General features: G+C 52.1%; 6 protein-coding genes across 6 annotated transcripts; 4 read left to right on the forward strand and 2 right to left on the reverse strand.

Annotated features, from left to right (window-relative positions):
• Positions 1 to 425: 425 nt before the first annotated feature.
• Positions 426 to 5,392, forward strand: NCU07648 (hypothetical protein; the record flags this gene model as incomplete). The annotated part of the gene is made up of 12 exons (XM_957638.1): positions 426 to 457; positions 672 to 1,000; positions 1,101 to 1,792; positions 1,868 to 2,068; positions 2,144 to 2,405; positions 2,752 to 3,014; positions 3,667 to 3,753; positions 3,874 to 4,027; positions 4,349 to 4,731; positions 4,831 to 4,974; positions 5,053 to 5,160; positions 5,231 to 5,392. The coding sequence occupies 12 exons, from the start codon at positions 426 to 428 to the stop codon at positions 5,390 to 5,392; spliced, it is 2,817 nt and encodes a 938-aa protein (XP_962731.1).
• A 583-nt stretch (positions 5,393 to 5,975) lies between these two features.
• On the reverse strand, positions 5,976 to 8,561 carry NCU07649 (integral membrane protein). The gene is made up of 4 exons (XM_957639.2): positions 8,009 to 8,561; positions 7,789 to 7,893; positions 7,336 to 7,724; positions 5,976 to 7,268 (listed from the first exon to the last, which is right to left on the reverse strand). The coding sequence occupies exons 1-4, from the start codon at positions 8,162 to 8,164 to the stop codon at positions 6,719 to 6,721; spliced, it is 1,200 nt and encodes a 399-aa protein (XP_962732.1). The 5' UTR covers positions 8,165 to 8,561; the 3' UTR covers positions 5,976 to 6,718.
• A 5,842-nt stretch (positions 8,562 to 14,403) lies between these two features.
• Positions 14,404 to 14,867, forward strand: NCU07651 (hypothetical protein; the record flags this gene model as incomplete). Its single annotated transcript, XM_957685.1, has 2 exons — positions 14,404 to 14,538; positions 14,601 to 14,867. 2 exons carry the CDS (start codon positions 14,404 to 14,406, stop codon positions 14,865 to 14,867), a joined length of 402 nt encoding a protein of 133 aa, XP_962778.1.
• Positions 14,868 to 17,397: 2,530 nt separating this feature from the next.
• NCU07652 (hypothetical protein) lies at positions 17,398 to 19,382 on the forward strand (the record flags this gene model as incomplete). The annotated part of the gene is made up of 5 exons (XM_957686.2): positions 17,398 to 18,210; positions 18,274 to 18,402; positions 18,491 to 18,571; positions 18,645 to 18,825; positions 18,925 to 19,382. The coding sequence occupies 5 exons, from the start codon at positions 17,398 to 17,400 to the stop codon at positions 19,380 to 19,382; spliced, it is 1,662 nt and encodes a 553-aa protein (XP_962779.2).
• A 1,204-nt stretch (positions 19,383 to 20,586) lies between these two features.
• Positions 20,587 to 20,996, forward strand: NCU07653 (hypothetical protein; the record flags this gene model as incomplete). The annotated part of the gene is made up of 2 exons (XM_957687.1): positions 20,587 to 20,758; positions 20,881 to 20,996. The coding sequence occupies 2 exons, from the start codon at positions 20,587 to 20,589 to the stop codon at positions 20,994 to 20,996; spliced, it is 288 nt and encodes a 95-aa protein (XP_962780.1).
• A 1,350-nt stretch (positions 20,997 to 22,346) lies between these two features.
• NCU07654 (pre-mRNA polyadenylation factor fip-1) lies at positions 22,347 to 24,350 on the reverse strand. The gene is made up of 2 exons (XM_957688.2): positions 23,448 to 24,350; positions 22,347 to 23,368 (listed from the first exon to the last, which is right to left on the reverse strand). The coding sequence occupies exons 1-2, from the start codon at positions 24,055 to 24,057 to the stop codon at positions 22,707 to 22,709; spliced, it is 1,272 nt and encodes a 423-aa protein (XP_962781.1). The 5' UTR covers positions 24,058 to 24,350; the 3' UTR covers positions 22,347 to 22,706.
• Between the last annotated feature and the right edge of the window lie 508 nt (positions 24,351 to 24,858).

The following is a 24,858-nucleotide window of genomic DNA, read 5'->3' on the forward strand; positions in this document are numbered from 1 at the left end:
CAACTTTGCAGAACCAACGACGACCACCACGACAGAAACTCTCTTCCAAGATACCTCACTTCCCTTTGCTTGATCATCGATCGAGTCTCTGCCAAAGCCGCATACCTCTACCGTATTACCATCTGGGAGCTTCTCTCAAGTCCAACAACAGCCCATATCTAGTTGTTGCTTGGAAATCGACCCAGCATTGCGGAAGAACAAACGAGCCCATGTTTTCTAAACCCAAAGGCCAACACGACGACAACTGGTTTATACCGTAATCACTTCACCCGGTGGTCTCCTAAGGCAAGCATTCGAATTCTTGAAGCTCGAGAGTCTCGTGCCAGCCTTTCAAGATGAATCCTCACAACAAGACTCCTCACAACAATGCTCATCAGGACAATGCTTCCCACAACAATGGCCCTAACAATATGGGTCATCACAACATGGCTCCTCTCAACGTGGACCCTTATTTGCAGTAAGTTGGCCCGTCCACAGTTCACTTTCGTTATATACCATGCGGGATTCTTCTTGATATAATCCCTCTTCCATTCCTCAATTTTCAGTTTCATCGTCATCTCGCGATATGATTTCGTGTCGTTTGGTACTTTGGCACCCATGTCGAAGCCGTAGAACCGCTCCAAGGTCTAGAAGCCTGGTCGGAGACTGGACGCTAACAACGCTCCAAACAGGTTTCCTGATGGAAACGATCTAGGAGATTTTGGAGACGAGGATTTTCTCCAACTCCTCGCAGGCAACGAAGTTGGACCGATCCCACCCAACAACGATGGGTTCGGGATGAACTTGAACCCCGTCGGCAACCAGCCCATGCCCAACCCGATGGGCGGAGAAGTCGCACAGTTGCCAATGAACGAAGTCGTTGGAGCGAACGAAGCTGCTGGACAGATCCAAGTTAACGGGGAATTTGCACAGCTCCCAACTGAGACCATCGTCCAAATGGACAACGTTATGGCCGGCGTTGTTGGAACAGAGCTGCATGAGCCGTATTGGAAAATCCTCGGTATGTACCTCTACAAGAAAAGCGAAGTGCCTGGCCTCTTCGTTGCCAAGTAGCGTCGGGTGTCACAGAGTTACTGACAAACTCTTTCTTTCCACAATAGACAGCATCTATTACTTCATTCGGAACCACAGATGGGCGTCCGTTCCCAATGTCCAGGGCAAATTTCGCTCTCGCGCCTCAGTCCAAGCATCCCATCGAGCCGTCGGAGCCCCGCCGCCGTACGTTCCAGCCAACTGGGCCGCCTACGAGGCAATGACATCTGCCCCAGGAAACGAGGATATTGGACAACTCTTCAGAGACCACCTTCTGTTTGCCTTTGACGCCTTCAGATGGGCCGTGTTCATGGAGAGATTTGGTGCTCTGGAGGTCAGTTACGGCAACATCGGGCAGACAAGACCAGTCATTGCTACCCTCCACCCAAAGCTCGCCGTCCACGAGAAGCAAGGCATTGACTGGGACGCTCACAAGCAAGAGCACGGCGACGTGGACCAGCATTTCGAAGAGCTTTCGATCAAGAACGAGCCCGAATCCCTTGCGGCACAAGAGTGGAAGAGAAGGCAGAAGGCCTATCAAGTTCGTACGAAGTACGGCTTCTCACAGGGCAGCTTTGCCGATGCTCCGAGGACTCAGGAGCAAGAGCAGGAGGTTGTTAGCGAGCTGGTTCTCGCGATGTTGAACGACCACGATATTGTCGACAAGGAACAGCACAAAGGGGGTAGAGAGAACCATGTGCTGAAAGAGAAAAAGCACATGTCGCTGTTGAATGTGGAGTCCAGTGCTTGGGAGGCCCTGGTAAGTTGTCGCTTCTTTTTCTTTGCCTCCCTGATTGAGTTACCTAGGGTAGTCACTGATCACCGATCCCTACAGCGCGCTCTCCAGGACGTTTCACTGGGAATGCCGAATGCCGGCGTTTTCAATCTGGATTTTGTATTCAAACCTTACGACAGCTTCGGAGCCCGTCTAGCGGACTTGAAGACGTTCTTTCGTTCCTCCAAAGCGGCGGTGACGAGCACAACAGAGAGCTCCAAGCTCACCCGTTTCGCCGGTAGACCTTCGGCTGAACTGAGTGTAAGCCAATTTCCTTGATTCCCGTCGTTTCGTTTGTCGGCAAGGATTGGGTAGCTGACATGGAATGAATGATAGTCCAAGCGCGTGAACAAGACTGGCGCTGAGAGAAAAGCGGCGGATCTGACAATCGCCAGTGAAGTCAGAAGGAGTATGGCAGCGGCAGCGCAGCCACCAAATACCGCGCATGAGGCCGGCGAGAAGGTGTGGGCAGAGGACTCTGAGCTAGAGCACGAAGTGGACGCCGAGGATGACCAAACCCTCTATGGTAATGATGCCGAGGGTGGGGCGCTGGCCATGGTCGATGAAGCCACTGTCGATGACAATACGACGCTTCAAAGTCTCAAACGGAGGCGTGCCTCGAGCGACGAGGAGGATGCTCAGTCCTTTTAAACGTACCCCTAGGGTACACTTTGGTTTGCAGGACTTGCCTTCAACTGCGGTTGAACTTACGGACATCCATGGCCTTCTGTTGCTGGCTTCAGTTCTTGCGCTTTCTGTTGTACATTGTTGTTACCTAGAGGTGGATGGGGTACTCAGGGATTGGTACTACAAGTATCATCGAACAAGGGCATTGAACATCTACCTAGGCATGAAAACGAGGCAAGGAGATTGATCCATGTAACGAGCCTTGAAAACACCTTAACTTACGTAAAGGAAAGCAGTCTCTACCTACTTACCTCCAGGTTGTCGTCCATCAAACTTCGTGATCGTCCTGTTTGAGTATCCTGGCCGTATGCTGAGCAGGTATATTCGGCGGCCTTTCGTTTCCGGCGGCCTCGAAGCCAACTTGACTTCTCATATCCAGGCGGGTATTGACTGGCAGGGCAAGAAGCATGGATCTGTTAGCAAGTGTATCATCGACCAGTGGGAATGTCTTTATCGTACACGACAGCTCGGACAGAAGCATGCCCGATTCATCCGGAGAATCTTGGTCGACACTCCGAAGGTGCGAGCGAGAAAGAAAGATTATGTCTAGAGGCACCTCTAGGTTCCGATATATGAATCTTGGTCTTTCAGCTTCTTGTGGCTTCTGGTGATGTACCTGTCGATAGGAGCACTAACACACTCATCGAGGCAGGTACAGATGCGGCGGAGATCGTTGAGGACAGCCAGAATTATTGGGGCCGTCCTCAGTGGGAGTAGGAAGCTCGAATTGATTGGTTTTCGTTGCCTGTCCGTTCTTTGCGGTGTTAGCCTACTGCAGAAATCCAGGACTGTCATGAGAAGGGAAGGTTGGAATATGCTGTGATGAAGGAAATCGACGTACCTGCCCGGTATTTTTCCGGCAGCTAGACAGCCAAGAGAAGAACCACAGACCAGTTTCCACGACGGCCACAGATGAAGAAGAAATGGAAGGGGGAAGACTGGAATTTGTCATGTCCTTGCTCAGGCGACTGGAGCTGTAGACATGGACGTAGAGGTACAGTCTGGAAAGAAACCCAAAGCTGGGGGAGGATGGGACGGATGTGAGGGCTGGAGGGAATTTGGATGATGTCAGAGTTGTCGAGGACGGCGACTTCTGAGGCGGAGGGTCATCTCTCTGCTACCAGCGTCAAAGATAGGTTGCTAGCATGATGTGGGCCTGGCCGTCATCGGAGGGAGCAGATTGCCTCGTGCGGAAGCAATCTCTCCTGCGGCTGGGGGTAGGGCTTAGAAGGAAGAATCATACTCAAGGGAGGAGGCAGGTGCGTGCCTTCAGCTCCGCCAATCCTTTCGAGAGATCTCGATCCAGGCCTGATCATCCACAGCAAATGACCAGAGGAGCGAGAGGGGAAGCTTCCAGACCTCCTCTATCCAAGTGACAGGATGACGTCGAGGTCATCAGGAGGTTCGTTTGTCCAGAGCAGAGCAAGAAGCTGCGTTCCGGGAGCGCCGAAAGCGGTAAGGGATCCTCGATGTTCATGGTCTGGTGCCTGACAGACGATGGACAGCCGCCCCGAGCACCCACACACAAGAGATGTAGGTTGGCCTCTTCCTTCCTCCCCAGCTCGACTCTAGGAGGGGACACACAGCTTGTATGACAAATGGACAATTCCCTGCGTCTGGAGGCAAGGCGTACCTTCCCTTCTCCCCTCTTCCTCAAGTTGTCGGGTCCGTCGAAATCATCCAGCCTGGCTCGCCTCCCCTTGTCCCAGCTGCTCGACCAAGTATTTATTCTGTGCTCCCTCGCCTCTCCATCGCTTTTCTTTTCCCTCACTTCCCTCTCACACACTCACACATCACTCTATCAACTTTTTTTTCCAAAATGATCACCACCGCACCGTCAGCCCCAAAGAACAGATTCTTGCTTCTTGGTTTTCGCCATCACTCTTGACTTGTTTCAGCAGTCGCTCACCTTTGGACTCACGCCATCCTCTTCTCCTCGTTTTGATCCCCGTAACCCAACTCTACCTCTGGGTATTTGGGCCATCACAAAGTTCTCCAAGCGCAACATCCATCCATCCATCCATCCTCTGGCCGCTGTTCCTCCCGGTTCCGGCGCCCCATCTCCCCCTACTTCTCGCCCTCTCCCTCTCGGCCGTACACAAGACAAGCAAACAGCCGCACAACGAAATGTAACGGGGCAGCGATCAGTTCAGCTTTTCGGCCTGGCTGGCCAAGAGTCCGTTTTGAAGCAGCCGGGCCTATGTCCCGGGCGGACTCTCCTCCCCCTCCTCGATGGGGTAAGTATCTTCTGTCTTCCCTATTCCATTTTCCTTCCTTCTTCAGGGACAGTCTTGAGCATGGATAGGGCAGTCTTCTGACACTACCTCCATCTACAGGGGGCGGGGAGACATCCTCCGAATGTACAAACCGCGACTTGGCCCTCTGAGTCTCGGTTTTTCTCGGGCCGCGCTACTCGCCAGTTTTCTCTGGCCGCGCTACTGCGCCAGTCGAGACAAGAACCACCGGATGGTGGTTTTGGGGTATGTAGAACATTCATTCATCCACACGACACTCCAATCGACACCAGACTCACACCAGTCTGTTTGCTTCCTTTCCAGGTCCCAATCCTCATCGTCGCCATCGAGAAGTGGCCCTCTGAGTCTTGGTCTTTCTCTGGCCGCGCCACTGCGCCAGTCGAGAGAAGAACCACCGGATGGTGGTTCGGGGTACGTACCTACATTCATTCATTCACATGACACTTCAAATGACACTAATACTGGCTGCTTTCCTCACCAGGCCCCGATCCTCAACATCGCCGTCGTTCGTCGCCGTGAAGAGAGCGAAGTCAAGCGTCCGTCGTGGGGAGTGGGGAAAGGGGAGAGGGAAAGGGGAGAGGGGGAGAGGGGGAGGAGTACCGCGAGGCTATCTCCGCCGCGGCCATGGGTTTGGGCTTGCTAGAGAAAATGACCGGGTTGTTCAGTTAACACTGGACAACCCGGATCAAGTTTAAAGAGGTGAGGGGGGATAGATTCAGCAGGATCGGGGGAGACCCCGGGGCAAGTCGTTGTCTTCATGGTTTACACTTTGAGGAGGTTGTTTCTGTACAGTCGATCTTTGTTTGACAGGATAGGTAGTGTAGACGTAGATAGAAAGTTGAAGCTTGCTTCTCCACGTCTGGTCTTCCAACTGTTCTAGTTTCCCCTTCAATTCGTTGTGGCTAGCTCCTCACATGAATGAGACCTTAGCGGTCGAATGACACTGAGCACCACAAAGACCCAATCGTAACGTTGGTGTCAAGAGGATTCGGTGTCTCCTCTGGACTGTGTACTGTGTAGACAAGGAAGAACCCAGCCCCTCCACTGGAACGTGTTCCTTGCGCTATGACTTGATTAGCAAAGATACCCCGGCGGCACGAACGGTGCCTGGCACAAGCTCTTTCCCAATGTCCAAGAGCACGAACCAACAGCCCGATACCTTTCGGTGTACCTTGGTCACGCGGAACTGAAGAATACACAACATAGTGCACGAGCGCAGGCCAAGACAGAATCGACGGTACCTAGGTAAACTTCTATGATTTCCATACAGTTTTGTACCTCTACCTAGCTAGGTGAACATTTCGCTTCCAACACCGGCAACCACCATTTCCAATTTCCAAAAAATCGAAACAAACTACCTCTAGGTACACCGATACGCTAAAGCCTTCAAAATTTCATACACTATACACTATAGGCCACACACACACACACACACACACATCTCTCACGCCCTTTCGGAGTAGATTCTTCTAGAAACGCCATGGACATATTGTAGAACAAAAACAACAAGAAGAAGAAGATGCAGAAAAGAGCAAAGAAAGGAAGGAAGGAAGAGAGGGAGGGTGAAATATATGTACAAGAAAGTGGGAAGTTATCCAATAGGTGTAGGTATAATGATGGGGATAGATGGATGGATGTATGGATATAAAACAGAACAGAAAAATCCGAAAAAACAATATGCCGGTATAAGCCTCTTCGCTTTGACGATGGGGATGGCGATGACTGGTGGGGGGGGGGGGGGCGGAGGAATCGATGGACCGCACACGATGGACGGAGAGGGTCGCCGTAGAACTCAGTCGATTAGGTGATTGGTGATTGGTGGTGGTGGTGGTGGTGGTGTTCAACCCGCAGTCCTGTCCATATCTTTTTTCCTTTCCGACACAATGACAACAATAACAATAACCGGCCCCTTCCTTTCTTTCTCCGTGGCAATACCTCTAGATAGGTAGGTAGCAGGTAGTGTCCTCTCTCAAGACTCAACAACATGCGTCACCGTCGTCGTCTTGGTCCCCGTCGGCCACCCGCTGCTCCCGCCATGTCCACCACTGCCATGCCCATCATCACTGCTCATATCCGTCAACTTGGTCTCGCTCGTGTTCCAATTATTCGCCGCCGTCAGCGGTCCCACGCTCTCCCGGCTGCCCGACATGCTGCGCTTCGTCCCGTCGCTGCCGCCGGCTTCCACCACCGTCGTGACGCCGCGGCCCTTGCCGATGTCGTTGCGCAGCCCGAATTCCTCGGCGCCGTTCTTGGGCGTGCGGCTGCGGATGTACCCGTTGGCGTTGGTGGTGGCGCCGAACTGCTGAGTGCCGAGGCCGCCCGAGGTGCTCTCGCCCAGTTGGGACTTGGTCAGGAAGAGGCGGAGAAGAGGGCGCAAGGTGGCGAGGGAGGAGGCGACGAGACCGATGCCGGTTTCGGCGGTGGACCAGATGGCGACGTCGGAGGTGGCCCAGAGGAAGTCGGCTTGGTTGCCGAGGTCTTTGACGTAGGGGATACGGACGATGGTTGCTGTTGAGGCGCTGTGGGTTGGGTGTGTGTGAGTATGATGCGGGGAGTAAAAAGGGGAGGGGGGAAAGGGAAGCTTACACTGCACCGATGGACAGAATGCCAGCAACCATGAGTTTTGTGCGCGAGTTCATCTGCAGGTGCCACACGAGAGAAATGGGCAGGAGACCCAAGATCCAATCAGTGGCGCAAGTGATGGCCGAGTAGGCGTAGGTGGCGTCGACGACGATTTGGGGGTTCATGCAAGACCCTGTGCCGCCGGTGAAGCGCGTCCAGAAGTATTCGGAGGGCATGCATTGCATGACGAAGACGAGGAAGTAGGCGACACCAACAATTTCCAGAGTGCCGACGGTGATCCAGATGATGAGCTTGTGGGTCTTGGAGACGGCGATGCGGAGGAGTTGGACGCCGATACTGGCTTTCAAGGCGAGACCGGCGAGGACATAGACGGGTTCGCATGCCCACCACCACTATAAAAGTTGGGACCAATGTTTAACGCCATGTTCAATCCTAAGGAGATGATGGAAGGCTTACCTTTAACCCAATTGGTAGCTCATTTGGTGGAAGGTCAACGGCATGTTGGCCTGTGCCGTGATGTGTGCCCGCAATGGAGAATGTGCAATAGAAAACGAAAAAGAACTGTAAACAGACAAAGGTATTAGCATCTAGCGTGGCGCTTTGTGTGTGTGTGTGAGAGAGAGAGAGAGAGAGAGAGAGAGAGAGAAGGGAAAAGTAGGTGGCGAGGTAAACATACCCATGAGATAAAGGTCAGCCAGTCATCGAGACCGAATTGTTTCACGATAATGACTCGACAATAGCATCGTAATAGGACGGCGACGGTGCTGAGTGCGACGAAAAGCCCCGCAGCTCCGGCGACTTGTGGCCCTCGGCCCTTGACGGGAACTGTCATTTTTTTCTTATTGTGTGATGATGAGTTCTGCTGCTGCTGCTGCTGCTGCTGCTGCTGCTGCTTCTTCACGAGATTGTCTGGTAACAATACGTAGCACAAAGAAGCATGGGCGAACGGGGGAAGAGAGCAGAACAGTGTGTGTGGCGTTCTTGGATCTTCTTAAAATGGATTTCAAAATGTCAAATCTGATCCATCGTCGGGCGGGGTTTTGAAGATTGATAAAAGAGTGCGCGGTGTGCAAGCAAGACAGGCGAAAACCCCAAGGAAAGAAATGATGGACGTCGTTGTTCTGCTTTGAGTTTGTAGGTAGGTAGGTAGGTAAGGTAGTGTCGCAACCGGGGACCCCTTGATGCAAGGAAGTGGAAAGGAAGAGACGCAAAAAAAAAAAAACAAAAAAAAAAAAAAAACCAAGAAAAAAAAAGAGGCGACTCACTGCCCAGCGCGTGGGTGGGTGGGTGGTAGTAGTGGCCGTTGCAACGCACCCCTTTACAACCGAGACGGTTACATGTGCAGTCCCCTGGGGGATTTCTGATTACGCCGCTGAGAAACCAAAACTCATCGTGGTAAAAATATGGGGACGCCGCGAATGACCGTTGAGGCGACGGGCCCGGGACCTTGACTGTAACAATCGGTCGGGCAGCGCGACTGTGTGGAGAACATGAAGGGGGGAAGGGAAGGGAAGGGAAATGGAGCCGGGCAAAGGTACCCGTGGGCGAGCAAGTGGTTCGATTGGCCTGAAGAGGTCACGCTACACCCACTTTCTCTCTCACAAATCTCAATCAACAGAGGAGAATTGGAAGTGGAATTGGATTGGACTCGTGGCTTTCAGTCTGGGCAACGAACTCGCGTGTCCGGGCATGGTGGTCGGGTCGGTCGGTGGCCCCATCCAAAGGTGTCCGCTTTAAACGGGCCCGGGCTCATTCCGACAACAAAACAAAACACTAGACTGTGCCCTAGTTGAGTTAGTATCACGGCATCACCATGCCCCCAGCAGGCATCGGAAACACGCGCTACTATTGTTAGGTACTTTGTTAGGTACTTGAAGTTACACATTCAGATATTCTAGCCCGTCGTCCATTGGCTTGCTCTACCTACCTACCTACCTACACTATTACACTACCTACAACTACTACTTGGGTAGATATGGAAAACTGCAGGATCGGCAATTGGGTTTTTGGATGGAAACGTCATTTCTCTCCTGTCGATCGCCCGTCTTGATATTTGCACCAAACATCGACTTTCCCAGACTTGACAGTCCAACTAAGGCAGTAGACGGCATTGATCGCCTATCCGGGCGGAGGGATGTGGGGGGACGAACCCCCCTTTGGCATTTTAAAACCTACAATATACCCACTGCACTTGAAAACAGGCAGGCAGGCAGGCATCTCGCTCTCGGACCTCTTCTTCGTCAACCACCTAAGCATCGAATGTGTGTCTCCACTCCGACTCCCAGCGGCCTCCACTTTTCTTCAAGTCGGGACCGCATCCCATTGATTGATGGACTGCTGCAGACGTCCAAGCGAGCCTTGGACCTGGGAACTTACCTAACGAACTGAAGTGAACGAGCCAGCATCAGGGTCTAGCGTAGGTAGTAGGAAGCTAGGGTAAACTAGTACAGGGGCACGAGAGAGACGAGATGGTGGCGCTCGGCACTTCTTGGTTCCCTTTTGATGTGAGTGCAGGTGCCCATCCCATGGGATCCCATCATCCACACCCATCAAACTTGGGATTCGTGGAGACACCTGGGACACCAAAACCTCCAAGGGAAAAAGAAAAGTGGACTGGAGTGTTTCCAGCGACACGGTCGAGAACGACACTAAGGCTCAGTTCGTTACAAGCAGAGCCACACCATTGGGCCCTTCTTTTCTTGTCTCCCGTCTTGTTTTAATGATCCCCGCGGCCCCCAGCCCTCTTTTCTGCACGAAGCGTTACACAAACTTCATTCAAGGGATTTCGTGATTGATCTCTCTCTTAGCGAGCTTTTTCCACTTTTGTAGGCGGCCAGGCCATCGAATACCCGTACCCTTCTTTGGTATTATGTAGCATATCTACACTACACTATATCGCCAAGTCCGGCCGGGCGATGGACTGACCGCCTTTATGTTTCAGTGTGTCTTGACAGAAATGGGCAATTGCTGTCTCTCCGTCACTTAGTATGCAATAACATTCCTTATTATGATATCTGACGGCTATAGCGACACATAGGACCGACCTAGGCTATGCTGACTTACCTTTACGGTTAGGTTGTACACATGAAGATGAAGACGCCGTCGTGTCGGTAGCCGCCATCTCATCGAGATCGAGCTGAATCGAGTCTTTTTCTTTACGCAAATCAATTTCCCAACGGCGAGTCTTCCGCTGCCAGTATGCCCCAATCTCCTTCATCACCCCTTGAGGTTTCTGTGGGGAAGAAGGAGGAGTTTCTATGGTATTACACCACACTAAAACATATCCTTCCTCAAATCCTATACTACACTACACTACACTACTCCCGTCATTACCTACTATCCCCCCCCCTCGTCTAGCACACAACCGGCACCTCCCTTGCACAACCGAGTCAACAACGACCATCTATTTCCTATCTCTCTCTTCCCACATCATCACATGTAGTCTAGTCCAAATGTCACAGACGGGCTTATCGAATTCGCATCTCCCCTTCTTTATGTTTTGCCCCCCACCGTTAGTGGAGCCCGGGTTCAGCTCCCTTTCTTTCCCCCCCTCTCCCCGGCCGCATCCATCCATCCATCCATCCCTCAGTCACCACCCGTCCACCAGTCCACCACCGGCTGTGCATACACATCCCCAGTTCTACCTAGACTTCCCGGTGACCCAGTCCCTGCCTGCCTGCCTTTCCCACCCACCCACCTAGGTACCGCACCGCGCCGCGCGGCGGTTGTCCGCCGTCCCCTCTCCCCGTCTCCTCCTCCCCCCCGCTATGTCTCTTTGGTAGGTAGATAGCGGACACCACGCCGCGCCGCGGAATTCGGTCCCGGTTCCGTCTTCTTTTTTTTCTTCTACTGCTTTTTCCTCTTCTTCTTCAAAAAGAAACTTGAAGCGTTTTCCCCAAGAAGGATAAAGTGTCCCCCATCTCCCATCCCCCCCCCCCCCCCCCCCCCCCACCCGCCTAAATTTCCCGGAAGTACGGAACGATATACAACGCTAAACTGTTGTAGGAGAGAGAGCAGCAACCAGCTCATTAAGTGCCCGCATACTTTAGCGATATTAACAGCGGAATCATCAGGGTCTAGTCTACACCTGGCGGGCGGAAGGGCGGGCGGAAGGGTCTGGCGGAAGGGCGGAAGGGTCTGGCGGGCTGGCTGGCGGCCGGAATACCTGCCGTCCGTGCTTCTATAGGTAAGGTAGAACATTTAACACGCAGTTGCGGGCAGTAAGTCGTGCACATTGATGGCACGTTTTTTGGAATCAACGTTCACGACGGGACCTTAAGAGGACGGTTGTGGTTTAATGTTAATGGTTATGGTTATGGTAATGGTTGCGATTGGTCCCGACTTGCGTTGCGTTACTTGCTTGCGACCTACGCACAGAACTTGAAGAAACGTCAATCGACGAGGTTTTCTCTTCTCTTCCGGGGTTCAAGTCTGGGGGCTCCGTTTCGGAACCTACACTTACACTACACCATCTTGTGCTCGTATCGATTACCTGGTATGTGGGTTTGCTCCCCCAGTCCCCCCCAGTCACCCCCCAGTCCCCCCCAGTCCTCGCCTCAGGGGGGGTCTCGGTCCAGTTACACTCATTACTACCTACCTACCTACCGTGTCTCACTCACTCCGCGGGACTGCTACATACCTGTAGTAACTATCGGCTAACTTGATACTACACTACACCAGGTACACACTACACTACAGATATCACCCGCTTGATGAGGGAAGTGATCTGCCCACTGGGATTCCAATCAGCCGCCGCAGCTCTCCCAATGGAATGGGCGACTGTGGAGATATCGGTGATTTAGCACTTAGCAGTAAGGGAAGCGGCACCACTTGATCGTCCTTGATAGTTCTACCTTCGGATGTGTAAAGGGTCTTCGTTTGTGATAGTAACGACATAGGGGCGCGGGATTGGTGTTTGAGGAAGGTCACATTTAACTCAACTCGCCTCGCCTATACAGCCGGAGGTATGTGGGTGGGGGTGACGGGACTAATAGTGGTGTGTCTCGCTTGGGGCGAGCGACGGTAGAGTACTTGGTAGTAAGTGTCACACGTAAGAACTTTAATGATGTCTTGTCGAGTCATGTCGCCGGGTCATGTCGCCGGATCGATGGTTTGCAGTTTGCAGTTTGCGGCTTGCGGTTTGCGGTTTGGGATTAGGTAGGTAGGTAAACTACCGCCATCACTTGCCGCTTACATCTTTCGGTTCTTTCGCAGTTCGTGACGGAGAGTGAGTTCAAGTCTCAATCGGGGAAGGCCTCACTTGTTATGTACTAGAGGCGTTTTAAGCTTGCTCCTTGGCTAGCTGCATATGCAGCCATCTTCTTTGTCAACTTGACGGTATTGGCTGATAAACCCTGAATTATCCACATAAAAGAATTACGACCGAGATTCCAGAAAGATAGGTACCTCTCTCTAGGTAGGTATGCAGGTGTCGACACACTTCTTGCATGGATGGTAGTGTACGCTATATGTACTCCAAGAAACAAGGGGGGGCATTCACACATCAAACAAACTATTTTCTTGTGACGATCTAAAGTTTCCTGGTTCTGCTACTACACCTTCCCTTTTTATACCGATTCCCTGAAAGCGTACGCGCGGCCTCATTTACCAGCGTCTTGGGACGTCGTCGTCGAAGCGAAGCGGAAATGCAGCCACCAAACACATGGGGGGGGCCCGTTGAGCCTCCAGCCAAGCATTCCAGGGGCGCAGTGCCGTGCCGTGTGGTGGTGGTGGCGTCCACGGTGTTGCATCCAGCCATCGGTCGTATTGCACTTGCATGGGATAAATATCGGCGACCACTTTTCTTGGCAAATGACATGTCGTTAGTAGCTAGTAATGTTCTGGGGGTTGTCGGGCTGGGGGGTATGATGTGATTATGTCAGCAACATGCTCAATGTCGACTGCGAGACGGGAGCTTCCATTTTGGGATTAAATATCTTGATTCCAGTCGCTTACCCGGTAGTTTACTTTGTTCCAGTTGAGAGTTGAGCTGGTGGTTACTGTGCGCTTTGTTGTTTACTTAAATAGGTGGTTAGGGGCTTGGACTTGGAAGTGCACGAGATTTCGACAAAGTTGACTGTGGCACGAGTAAAAGGGAGTGTACACAGACATTGTTCCTGCATATCGATGTTCATGGGAGGTTTCCATACTCCGTGGCGAGGTGTTCGGTTACATCGTAGCTTCAGTCTATAACTCTCGACTGGCCGGAGTAAAGCCGCTAGGGGACAAGTTGGTCTCCGACATGAACCAGAGGGAATGCATAGCATCAACCGACAACTTGCTGCACGTCACGTATGTTGATCGGCAGATGTTAATACGGCGTGGGATTCAGGAACAAAGACACACTTCACACTGCTGCTGAATTGGCAGTGGCATCATGCTGGTTATTTCAGAATCCAAATTACTGAACTGGACAAAAGTCATCACATCAGCTTTTCTCTTTCCTTCATCTATCTCATCAACTCAACTGGCACGAACAACGTCTCTCCACATCCGACCTCTCGCCTTCGCAGTCTCCATGATGCCTTTGCCACTGGCACTTGCAAGTGCCCCTGACGGGATGGACTTCACGGCCTGACCAGACTAGTCGTCGCTCTTTCCCTTCAGCTCTCGTTTAATTTCCCAGTTCGCCCACCTGATTCTAGTACCCATCCTTGGCAGCTGTGCTTCCGACTTCGGTAAAGGCATGTGAAAGAAGCAGGAGCGATGCCTTTGTCAGTCTGCTCCTGTCTGAACTACCGATGCAGTTCCTGCAACTACCTAAATCTTTCTTTCAACCGGGATTTGTCGTGCTCTTTCCTCGTCTGTCTTAGTGGCGTGCATGGGAAGAAACTTGACTTCGTTGTCGCCCCCCTTTCCTCTGTCGTTGCTGGTGAGCAAGTGCCGACTTGTTGCTTCGATTCTGTTTCTCTTGCTCTTAGTTCCGTCTCAGGTCTCGCTAGACGTCGCAAGTCACCACGATGATCACGACATCACAAAGCTCGTTTACAGTTTACTTGCTTGTTATGTCACGAAGACGACATTGATCATTACTTCGGATCTATCCCTTTTGCCCGGCTGACTTGACCACCAATGGACAACATTGTCGTGGCCCGTGAACAACGGAAATTCTCAACCCTCCGGCCTAGGCGTTCCTGGAGTGACGGCCTGTTACAACCCAAGTGGCTCGACCGAGAGGGGTTCGCTCGCCTTGCGCTCTTGGCCATAGTGAGGCCAGTTCCTTTTGCTTCATTGCTTCACATATTAATGGCCTTGTTGAGGCAATACAGGCAGAGCATGCCAGAAGTCCGGCAACGCGAGCTCCGTATGCAGAGGCCAACGGTATAGTCATCGAAGCGACGAGCACTGGTTGGGGCCAAGCGGCTGGCGCCACTTGCTACGGTGTGGGCTACGGATTGATAAACCAACAAAGGGAGCTTGGGATTTTGGAGACGAGCGACATGATTGCCAAGGCGGTTTGCGATACCGTTTGGCACAAGTGGTCACGGCGGCTGCTAAGTATCCTGAGCTCTACTTGTTGCTTTCGTCAACCTTGACCATTCTTTTCGTGCCTCGAGCCAGGAGACCACAATCATTTGTCTTTCCTGGGCCCTCTTTGGTGTTTTTCTGCTTCCAGCCCATTGTCTTGCCCCCTATGTACGCTCTCGTAGCGGTCACAGTCGCTACCCTTTTCAGACTACCTACTTATCAATTTCGCTTTCTCCTGATCGCGGGGTGCCGTGTCGGGTTGTAACTGCGACCATTCTGGACTGCTGCCAGGGTTTTCTCGCTTGCGTGGGTGGCAGATTTTCAGAACCTCGCTTGATCGTTCCCTTGGTTTCCCTGTTCTCGCCAAGGAAGTCGACCTAGGCCAGAACAATGGGCCATGGCGTCGCCGTGAACAATGGTCTTTGTCGGAACAAGACTGTCGAGTAGCCAACTTGAAGAGAGTCTCTAGTCTTGAATTTTTTGTCGTGTCGTCGTTGTCTTTGTTCTCCATCATCGTTCGATTCCCTTGGCCGATCTTGCTCCGTCGCCGATTCTCTTGTTTTCTCGCCGCGTGCTTCTCGTCAGCTACTGTAGTGGCCGTATCGCAGGACTCGACTCTATCTTCTCCTTCATCTGTAACATATTCTCGTTTCTCGGGGCCCAGTTCTCGGTTTATATTCTTGTTGCTCTCTAGTGACTGACTCTACGGTGCGGCAATCGTCGTCGAGCTTCTGTCGTGTCTTCTCAAGCTTCAGCTACTGCTCGTGAGAGACTACGACGAATAGTCGGCAGTATTCGGTCGAGTACAGTACTCGGTCGAGTATAAGTTACGCGTCAAGCGGCAGTGTTGGCCATCAACGAACACCAGATTCTCGAGTCAAGCAATAAATTGCGGGGAGTCGAACGTCAAGTAGGGTCGAGCATCGAATCGGCAGCCAGCGAAGGTTTTGGGGGCCGAAATGGGAGGAGATATTGTTCAATGCGTGCTATCGACAGCGAATCTGTCCATGGCACAGTAACAACGCTGGCTCCCGCCGGTCTGGCACTTCTGATTTCGAGAGACGAGCGTGCATTGCTTCAGCAGTCGGGTTACGGATTGCTTTCTACTTTACTTTCACCTGTCCTTCAGTAAAAGAATCAGTGGTACATTCGGTTCAGCAACAAACGAGTGTTTGATGAGAGCTAGGGGCTCTTGAATACACATGGAGGTTTACCACCGATCACGCATCAGCTGCTGAAGCTCTCCTGGAGCAGGGTGTTCTCCGATCAGTATGCCGCCTTGCCTGCTTGGTTTCTTCAACCCTGCCCCTCCCCTCCACGTTGAGATACGTTCAAATGCGTCAAAACTTGGTGCTTTCTGGGTACCGTGTCCCGCTATGATGGGATTTTTGCAGTCCAGCGCTTCAGCGTCAACGCTGGCGGCTGGCATTACAGTATGAACGAGCCCGCGGGATCAAGATCTAGAGGTACAAACGGAAGGAACGCGAGCCCTGTGTACGAAGAGTGGGATGAGTCCTACACACGGATATATCATTTAGATGGCAAGTACCTCTTCAAGAAGAATACGAGGACCAGTACTGAGCAAATCAAGACAGAAGAGAAAAAACATCCCTTCATCGTTCGTACTAGAGAACCTTGAGCAGAACAAGTTGACCGTAAGTGGCCTAGCACCTGTTCTATGACCGAGTGTCTGCCGACTGTTCAGTGCCAAACCTTCCAAACAAATCCTGCGATCTGCTTGGCTGAGTGTCGGTTGCCCTGTGCGCTCCTTCCCGTCCTTGACGTTCTCAGGTGCCAAAAATCACATCCAGTTGTTCAGCCTCAAAACCTTCCCTACCCACTCTATATATTTCCGCCCTACAAATTCCCTTCTTGCAGCCACCCCTTTTGGAAATTTCTTCCTCCAAAACTTTCCAACCTCACCCGAATTTCCGCACCTACGAGCAACGCACCGTTTTCGACTACCAAAATATCGAGACTGATCAGCGAGCTCGTAGAGCATAACATATCAGAAGTAAGTCCAGCGATCACTTCTCCTTGCCAGTGACTGTCGATTATGTCGACGTCGACAACGACTTCTTTCCCTACTGTTCGTGAAGATTCCCTCTGCACCTCGTCCAGTCTCTTGCCTGTCGGTCGCCTTGATCAGCCCAGCGCCTGGTTGTGATACTGGTCCGTCGACAATAGAGTCAGTACTGTCATTTGGTGCCCCTCCTTGTCCCTTCCCTTCCCTCGTCAACTTTCCGTGCCTTGAGCTATTTCACAATCACTTCTTCGAAACGATCGTCGTTTTCTGCTTCTGGTCTACTCCAGTCTCAGAAGATCAAGGTCTTACTTTGTTTCCGATATCCCTGGTAGTCGGTAATCACTCCAAGCTCACTTCCTCAGACCTTCTCACCTTACCGTCACCGACATCTTTAGTGAGGGGTCGGCAGGTACCCCGCCGCTACTCAGTCATTTTCATGAGCATCCCTTTTTCATTTCTTGGAATTCTCTACAAGCTTCCTGTGAATGTTCGGGACTCTACTGCCTAGGCTAGGATACTGACATATGATATTTAGACAAAGCATTTATAAGACTACACACGGCTCATCCAAAATGTCCCAGCCTGCCAACGGACCGGCCTTTGGCCCTCAAAATCCCTTCGATCTCGTCGAGTTCATGAAAAGGGACGACTTGACGCGCCAAGACAAGATACAATGCTGGATTTTCATCGACCGTATTTACGACAATCTGGTCGACCGCAACGGAGTTACGCGGACATTAGAAGCGATTGCTCAGATCGTCCAAAATCCTCTCTTCAACCCCCAACTCTCGGACAACACGCTCCTTACAGGAGTCAACCTTGCATGGGAGGTCTACAAATGGTGCTCTTTCCTCCAAGGCATCGACCTACTAGACCAGGGAATCGCGAAGCTCGGCCAGACGAAGCCGTTCCTCATTGGCCTCGAGCAGTACCTGACCGCCGCTGAGAGAGAAAACCGACGTTCCACACCGCGAGAGACAAAGGAGGAGCCGAATCATCGTCCTCTGCCAGCGAACCTAGTCCAATCCTGGAGTGACGTTTTGGCATTTCGTCATTGGTACCGATCCATAACAAGGCGGCCGGTACAGGCAAATCCAGGAGATGTCCCGACGAACTTCGAACGACGAGCTGAAATTGCCCAGCTCTTTTATGACGCCATTATTGAAGAGCCGGAAGACATGGTTGAGACAATCGTCGCCGATGAAGAGGAGGAAGATAGACATTTGCAGGCGAACAGCACCAACGCCGGAAAGAAGAAGAAGGCGGTTCATCCTCAGAATAGCACCATCGCCAAAACTGAGAAGGAAGTTCAGATTCATCCTCAGGTCATGAGGGTCAGACGCATCTCCCCATTGAGCAAGTTCGCTTTGAGTTGGGATTTAGTGGTGAGTGTCTATGGAACACCGCCGTACTCCGATCTGAGCGGTTTTGGTGCTGACTTTATCTAGCACCATGTCGAGAACGAGGCCTTGGGTACCCCAATCACGGCCCCGTACTCCCACGAGACCTACCCAAAGGGAGCGAGAGATTACGCGGGATATTACGATATAGTTCGGTCCGTCCGCGAGCTTGTTTCTGTGAGTCACATCCCGGGTTGGGATTTGTACCTGACTTGAATGTAGTTAAGTACTGGAGAGCTTTTGCTAATCGGTGGTTTGCATTCAGCGGTCAAAGGCAGCTGTCGTGAACTCGACAGAGGTTCACTACCTCGCCCGCGCTAGCGCGCACCCTAAGCAAGAGATTAATGTGAGATACCTTCGTCCTTGGCCATAAGAGGTCTCTGAGAGTAGTTAAATGCTAATATTGCTTGCGTTGTCAGACCAAGATAACCAACAAGGGCACCAACAGAACACGGACCCGTCAAGTCAAAGCCGGTCAAAAGGTTCTTGCCGAGAAGAAACGGAAGATCCCGGCGTCCAATGTAACAAGCAAGGCCAAGGAGGCCAACCGACCCCAAACCCACGAAGCCACGCATGTTACGAGGCCACCCACCATCAGTGGTGCATAGGAGCACCCTGGTGAAGTGATGCCTAATGCAGCTATCGCCCAGGCCTTGGAGAGGCCTAAAAAACGTCGAAGGGTGGAGAAAAGCCCTCTAGAGAGGATGGCGGAGGAGTACGAGGCTCAGGCGGCTGAACTCGGACTCCAACTGTTCGAACCCGAGCTTGGCGGACAAGCCAATACGTTGGAGTACAACAATAGCAACATTATCTTGTCCAACAACGGTATGGGCTCGTCTGGTGCCCCAATCGGTATAAACCCGGCCTCTTTAGTACGGAGCTCCCAGGCAGCTGAGCTTTCCACACACCCTACGGCCCCGTTTGGACCTACACCATCCTTTGGAGAACCCTACGATTACACAGGCTTCATGGCTCAGGTGCCGGAGACACAAACTTGGGATGCTGCACCTTCTGCTCCTGGTGCTGCTGCTTTAACCCTTGCTGCAAACAACAATTCCCAAGAGACCGTTCCGGATTATGACTTTGACTGGGACTACTGGATTCAACAACAGTGGAAGGACGGCGAAGAAGTCAACAGCAACGAGGATGAGTCGTGAACCCTGTTTTTGTTTGATACGAGGGTACTCGAAGGACCCGTTCATTTTGGGACTTGACGGTTGTCGCGGTTACTTGACATCTTCTGTATTGGCTGCATCGTCTACGCCATTGGAGCAATGGAGGGTTGCAGAGCATAATGGAAGCCATGACATTGAGGTGGAAGGACATGGAAGTACTCGCTGGTGCAGCGCAAGCTCAACTCCCAGGCCATCGGTGTTATGACCAACGCCAGCCACAGGCCCGCCGAAAAAGGGACCAAGTGACTGGCTGGAAGGGACCTCTACAACTCCTAGGTATTCATAGAGGGAGCAAGCAATAACGTTTATCTGACGTCCAAGAAGGAGGCTGAGGAGGAGACCAATGCCTAGGTGCCATACGACAAATACAATCCCATTACCAGGTGCATCAGAAGAATTTGTACCTTAGGCAAATTGCTCCAGGAGAACGAGGAGCAGCAAATGTCTCCTCCAGTCAGGTACCTAGTCATATGTTCCAGTTGCTTATGGTTCGACAGACGGTCTACAGTAGATAGAACTCATTTCACAATTCGAATCAATCACCAACTCAATAGTGTTTCACGTGTATGTCTGTCGGTCATAGCCATGTTGATGAGTCACCTTTGTAATAGGTATTGCTTTGTGACTAAACCGTTTCTTGACTCTGTTTTCCCTCTCCCCATATTACTCCCTTAGGTTGCTTCAACTGGGTGACTACCTAGTCGTCCCCACAAGCTGACCATACTTCAGGGATGACCTCTGACACTCAGTGATAGAGGTATTTAAAGACTTCCATCCCCGCTGTTCGATACTCTATCTCTCGGATTTCTACCCAGTCATGTCAGTCTCTATGGTCTCAGAGAGACTTCCTCAATTCCCATACAATCCCCTGTACCTCTATATATGACCGATCATACAAAAACCATCGACAATACCCGAGTTTCCTGACGAACCCTCCTTCGGCGGCCTTCCAAACAGAAGAATGGAGCTCGTCTAAGGCCCGCCATCATCAATGTTTGCCGTCATATAGGTATATACCAACCTCACCCAGTAACGAACTCCGAATATCCACCACACCAACCGTAATCCCATTCATCATCACCACATCAATGTGTCAACCGCATCACCTCGGCCAGTCTAGAGGTACCAGCACACACTACCTAGAGGTCGGTACCTCTAGCTTTTACACAAAGACATTTTCGACGGGATGGTTGCCGAGCCCGGTAGGTATGGTCGAAAGGCCAAGAGAAGGCGAAGAGCAAAACAGGCAAGAAGCAGGGAAAGAGCAAAGAGCCAGAAGTCCACCCATACTCAAGTGAAGCGGGTCAGGGAAATGTCTGACTTGAAGAAGTATATCCTGATCTGGGACTGGTTGGTAGGTACGCAAGTCACGAGGCCACTCACCATCCATCAGTGGTGCATAGGAGCACGCTAGTGGATTGAGGCCTCGTCTAGCCGGACCACCCTTGAATCCAAGACCGCACAACCTTCCCTTTTTCAGCGTTTGCCTCGACACCCGCTGAAACGTCTATGAGCAATGCCCCGGCAATCAACCATACGAGGCCTCGTAACCAGCCATTTGAAGCATTCGCTCCAAAACTCCCATTAATGATCTAATGGGCAATACCGCCTCTTTAAACGGCATCATGTCGTCCTTGGGAGATGACGATTCCATGTTCGATACCGCCGCATGGAAGAGGCCCCCGCCGCCCTCGGGATATTTGGGATTTCGAAGTGATAGTCCTGGGCAAAGCTATCTCGATTTTAATCCTGGGTAACACGATAACGATTCCAGCCCTCATACCTTTTTCTTTTCCGCTGACATCAACTCCGATCTGCCAACTCAATTGTCTTTTCATGATTATGAGTCTCAAACCCAGACCGTATCGGCTGGTCAACATGGGGAGCAACATGCGGGCTTATGATGACGGCACTCTGGCTTTTGACGCAACCAAACTCGGGCTCCAGTCCTTCAGAACCACGCCTGCGGAGTGTACGAAGTTCAGGCGGCTGAACTTGGACTCTCCAACTGTTCGAACCCGAGCTCGGCGGACTGGAAGCCTGGAATGCATTGGAGCCCCAGACCTACAATGGCAACAGTTGTCTCGTCACACAACCGGTATTACCTACCTACCTTAGCTTGCCCGTCTAACATCCCCTCCCTACCTACCTACCTACCTAGGTATAAACGTGGACCGGACCTCCTTGGGATAGGGCACACAGGCGGCCGAATTCGTCACAAACCCTACCTGCCTAGGTATGTTTCAGCCGCCAGTAGGTACGGACGCTCATTCAGTTCCCCAATCCTGGGCTATACAATACCTACCTATGCAATACAACTCAATGCTGCTATACCTACCTACCTATCCACCAGTCACTCATCAAAGCCGAGACAACTCAGCAAATACTCCGTTCTCCATGAGCCATTGGGGCGCTTTGAAGGGCGCTGACAGTCATTTGAACCTCGAGATATTTGAGGTGGATCATTCCTTCGTTGTCTTTAGAAACTGGGATCATGGAATTGGACAGCTACTTTGACCAAAGCTTTTTTTTTCATTCTCCTGCCGTGCCCAGTGCTCAGTGACAGCTCCTCCAGTGACAGCTTCTCCAGCACGGAACCTCCATGTCGGGCAGTAGTTATACGAAGCGTAGGTATAACCCTCAGCCCAGATCACCATGTGCAGGATTCCATCAACAGTCCTCAATAGGTAACTGGTTGAATGGCAGGACGCGGACCCTAAGCTAGGGGCTGGAGGACCATTGAGGAGAGGACTGAGGGTTGGTCCCCGTTGGGAGGATTGAGGTAAGTCCGTGAGGCCAGGCGTCCTAGAGGCCTTGATTCAACAACACGGTGATGAAACATGTTGGCGCGCTGTTGAGCTGGAATACTGGAAGATTGAACATTTTGCCCCTGGCGAGGCGGTTGACGAAGGTAGCGGGGAGATCGTAGACAGGATGGTTTGGGAGTGGCCAATGGAACAATCTAGAGGTAGTTGTGGTGGAAGAACAATGGAAGGAATGAAAGAAGTCTATTACTTGTGTGATTGTGGTCGTAAGGCTGAGTGACGTGATGATCGAGTACTATCCGTGATAAAAAAAAATACAGTGCCAGCCTTTTCTCATCCACGTGGACAGATTGAGGGCAAAACACCAGCCGCCTGTTAGCAAAGAACTTTCATAATTTTGTGAACCGTTATCCCATCCATCCCACCGGCCAGCCATTGATTCGGGGCATTGGGCCACAAATAGGTATCTCAGTATCATACATTAACAAACAGAAAAGGAAAAAAAAGAAGCGCTTCAGCGGAAGCGGGATCACCAGTGCCCCTACCACCTTCTTCCCCTTCCCCTACCACCCCTTCCTCCACCACCCGCACCACCCATCTGGTCATAGCCACCATAACCACCCTGTCCCTGGTTTCCACCAAACCCACCTCCAAACTGCTGTCCCTGACCACCTTGTCCACCAGGACCGCCAGGACCCATACCTCCAGTTCCTGGACCACCCGGACCACCACCAGGACCACCAAACATGCCTCCCATACCACCCATATCGCCCGGACCGCCCGCCATGCCCATCTGGCCCATCTGGCTCGGATCCATACCCTGCGCCGCCGCGGCGCCCATCATCTGCTGCATCATAGCCTGCATCTCGGGCGGCATGCCATCCAGACCACCGCCCGGTCCGCCCATGCCACCAGCACCAGCAGGACCACCAGGACCCATGGCACCCGGGCCGGCCGGACCAACGCCGGGGCCACCGGGACCGCCCATGCCGGGAGGCATCATGCCGCCCATCATCATCATGTTGGTCATTTCCTCCATCATCTTCTTGTTGTTGGCGGCGATGGCTTCGGCGTTGTACTCGCCGCGAAGGGCTTCTTGTTTCTGGGCGTACAGGGCCCAGGTGAACTCGTCGAAGCCGTAGTTGAAGTAGTCGGAGAGGTCGGTGCCGGGTTTGCGCCACGGTTTGTCGTTTTCAGGGAGGTCTGCAAGCAGCTTGTCAACAATTGTTCCAAAACACAGAATGGTAAGAAAGGAAAGGAAAGGAAAGGAAAAAAGAACTACCCTCATCAATAACCACACCCGTAATCGGCTTGCCAACAGGTTTGTAAACCGGAATCCCATCCACTTCGATCTTGGACGTCCTTACAGGAGGGAGCTCTGCGCCACTACCACCTGCCGCACCACTTCCCTGTCTCGTCTTTTGTTCGTTTCCAATACCACCGCCACCACCGAACTTGTTACTGCTGCTGTTGCTATTGCTGTTGGTACCATCCGACTTCTTCACAGGCGCGGTCTTAACTCCGTTATCGTTGGCCGCTGCCCGCTGCGGAATGTTGCGGATCTCGCTGTAGCGACTCTGGACGGGCGGAGGAGGGGCGGACCCGTCTTTGCGCTCCGTGATGATGTCAATGTCCGAGTCGTCGTCTTCGTCCATGGCGCCGCCGCCTTCATCTTCCTCTTCGCCTTCCTCAAGCTCGTCTTCAGGTTTTGTTGATGAGCTTGTGGTGGTGGGCGGCGCTGATGCTGTGGTAGTTGATGTGGTGGTAGTGGTGGTGGTGGGAGCTGCTGTGGTTGTGGTGGTGGCGGGGGTTGTGGTGGTCGCGGCTGTGGTGGGCGGAGCGGCCTGGGGCTCGTCGGGAGCGTAGAAATCCTCGTCTTCGTCGATGTCCATTTTTGACGTGGGTTCTTGGTCAAATACGTATGGTGATTTGGATGTTTGGTGTAAGTGGAAAGATGATGCTTGCTGGGCCGCGAAGGTGAAGTATAATGACACTAGTGTTCGGGGCGGCACGCCGCACCCTTCCGTATAGATGCAAGGCTGGATTCTGGGCTATTACGTGTAGAGCTGGATTTTGAATTGGTCCGTATAGGGCTGGATCTTAAGTTGTAGCTTGCTAATACCTCTATATAATTGGATTTTGGGCTGCTTTTATTCACTTTGATGCCAGGGGGCTGCGCCCCCCGGGACCCCCCCTTAGAACTCTTTACACGAAAAGTACACGAAAGCGCGAAACCGGCTATATAGGAATGTACTAACAGAAAAACCGCGAAATTCAGATAGTGCTAACAATTGTTTTGCGGGTGAAAACCCTGGTTTCGGTCCGTGCGCTATGATTTGGGTAGTGTGGCCGAGGTTTTACGTGGAGACCGCCCGCGAAAGACACTAACACCCTACCCTTGCAGTTGACCCGCCCAGCTACTGTAAGTATATAGAGAAGGTGAGGTTGGGCTTGGCTGCTACTACACGATTGGATAATTGGATAATGCGGCGAAATGGTCTTGGCTGTTTGTATGTATTTGTACACTAGTAGAAAGTAGGTACATTTTAGGCAGGCGGTCAGGCGCGTGTTCTGGTGCTTGAAAGCGCGACGTCAACCAGAGTCAAGTGGTCCGTGTGTTGCTTGCCTACCCGGCACTTGGCTGTCCTGTCCTGTCCTGTTCTGTCCTGTCCTATGTGCCTTTCAAAGTCAAA

Source organism: Neurospora crassa, linkage group IV (genome assembly GCF_000182925.2).
Source record: "Neurospora crassa OR74A linkage group IV, whole genome shotgun sequence".
NCBI classification, from domain to species: domain Eukaryota; kingdom Fungi; phylum Ascomycota; class Sordariomycetes; order Sordariales; family Sordariaceae; genus Neurospora; species Neurospora crassa.

Excerpts from the sequence above, each read along its gene's own strand:
- NCU07649 (XM_957639.2), bottom strand. The coding sequence starts at position 8,164 with ATGACAGTTCCCGTCAAGGGCCGAGGGCCACAAGTCGCCGGAGCTGCG. Across the intron at positions 7,894-8,008 it reads GGCTGACCTTTATCTCATGG|TTCTTTTTCGTTTTCTATTG; the intron begins GTATGTTTACCT and ends GTCTGTTTACAG. Across the intron at positions 7,269-7,335 it reads ATTCTGTCCATCGGTGCAGT|CGCCTCAACAGCAACCATCG; the intron begins GTAAGCTTCCCT and ends CCCAACCCACAG.
- NCU07654 (XM_957688.2), bottom strand. The coding sequence starts at position 24,057 with ATGGACATCGACGAAGACGAGGATTTCTACGCTCCCGACGAGCCCCAG. Across the intron at positions 23,369-23,447 it reads GGGTGTGGTTATTGATGAGG|ACCTCCCTGAAAACGACAAA; the intron begins GTAGTTCTTTTT and ends AGCTGCTTGCAG.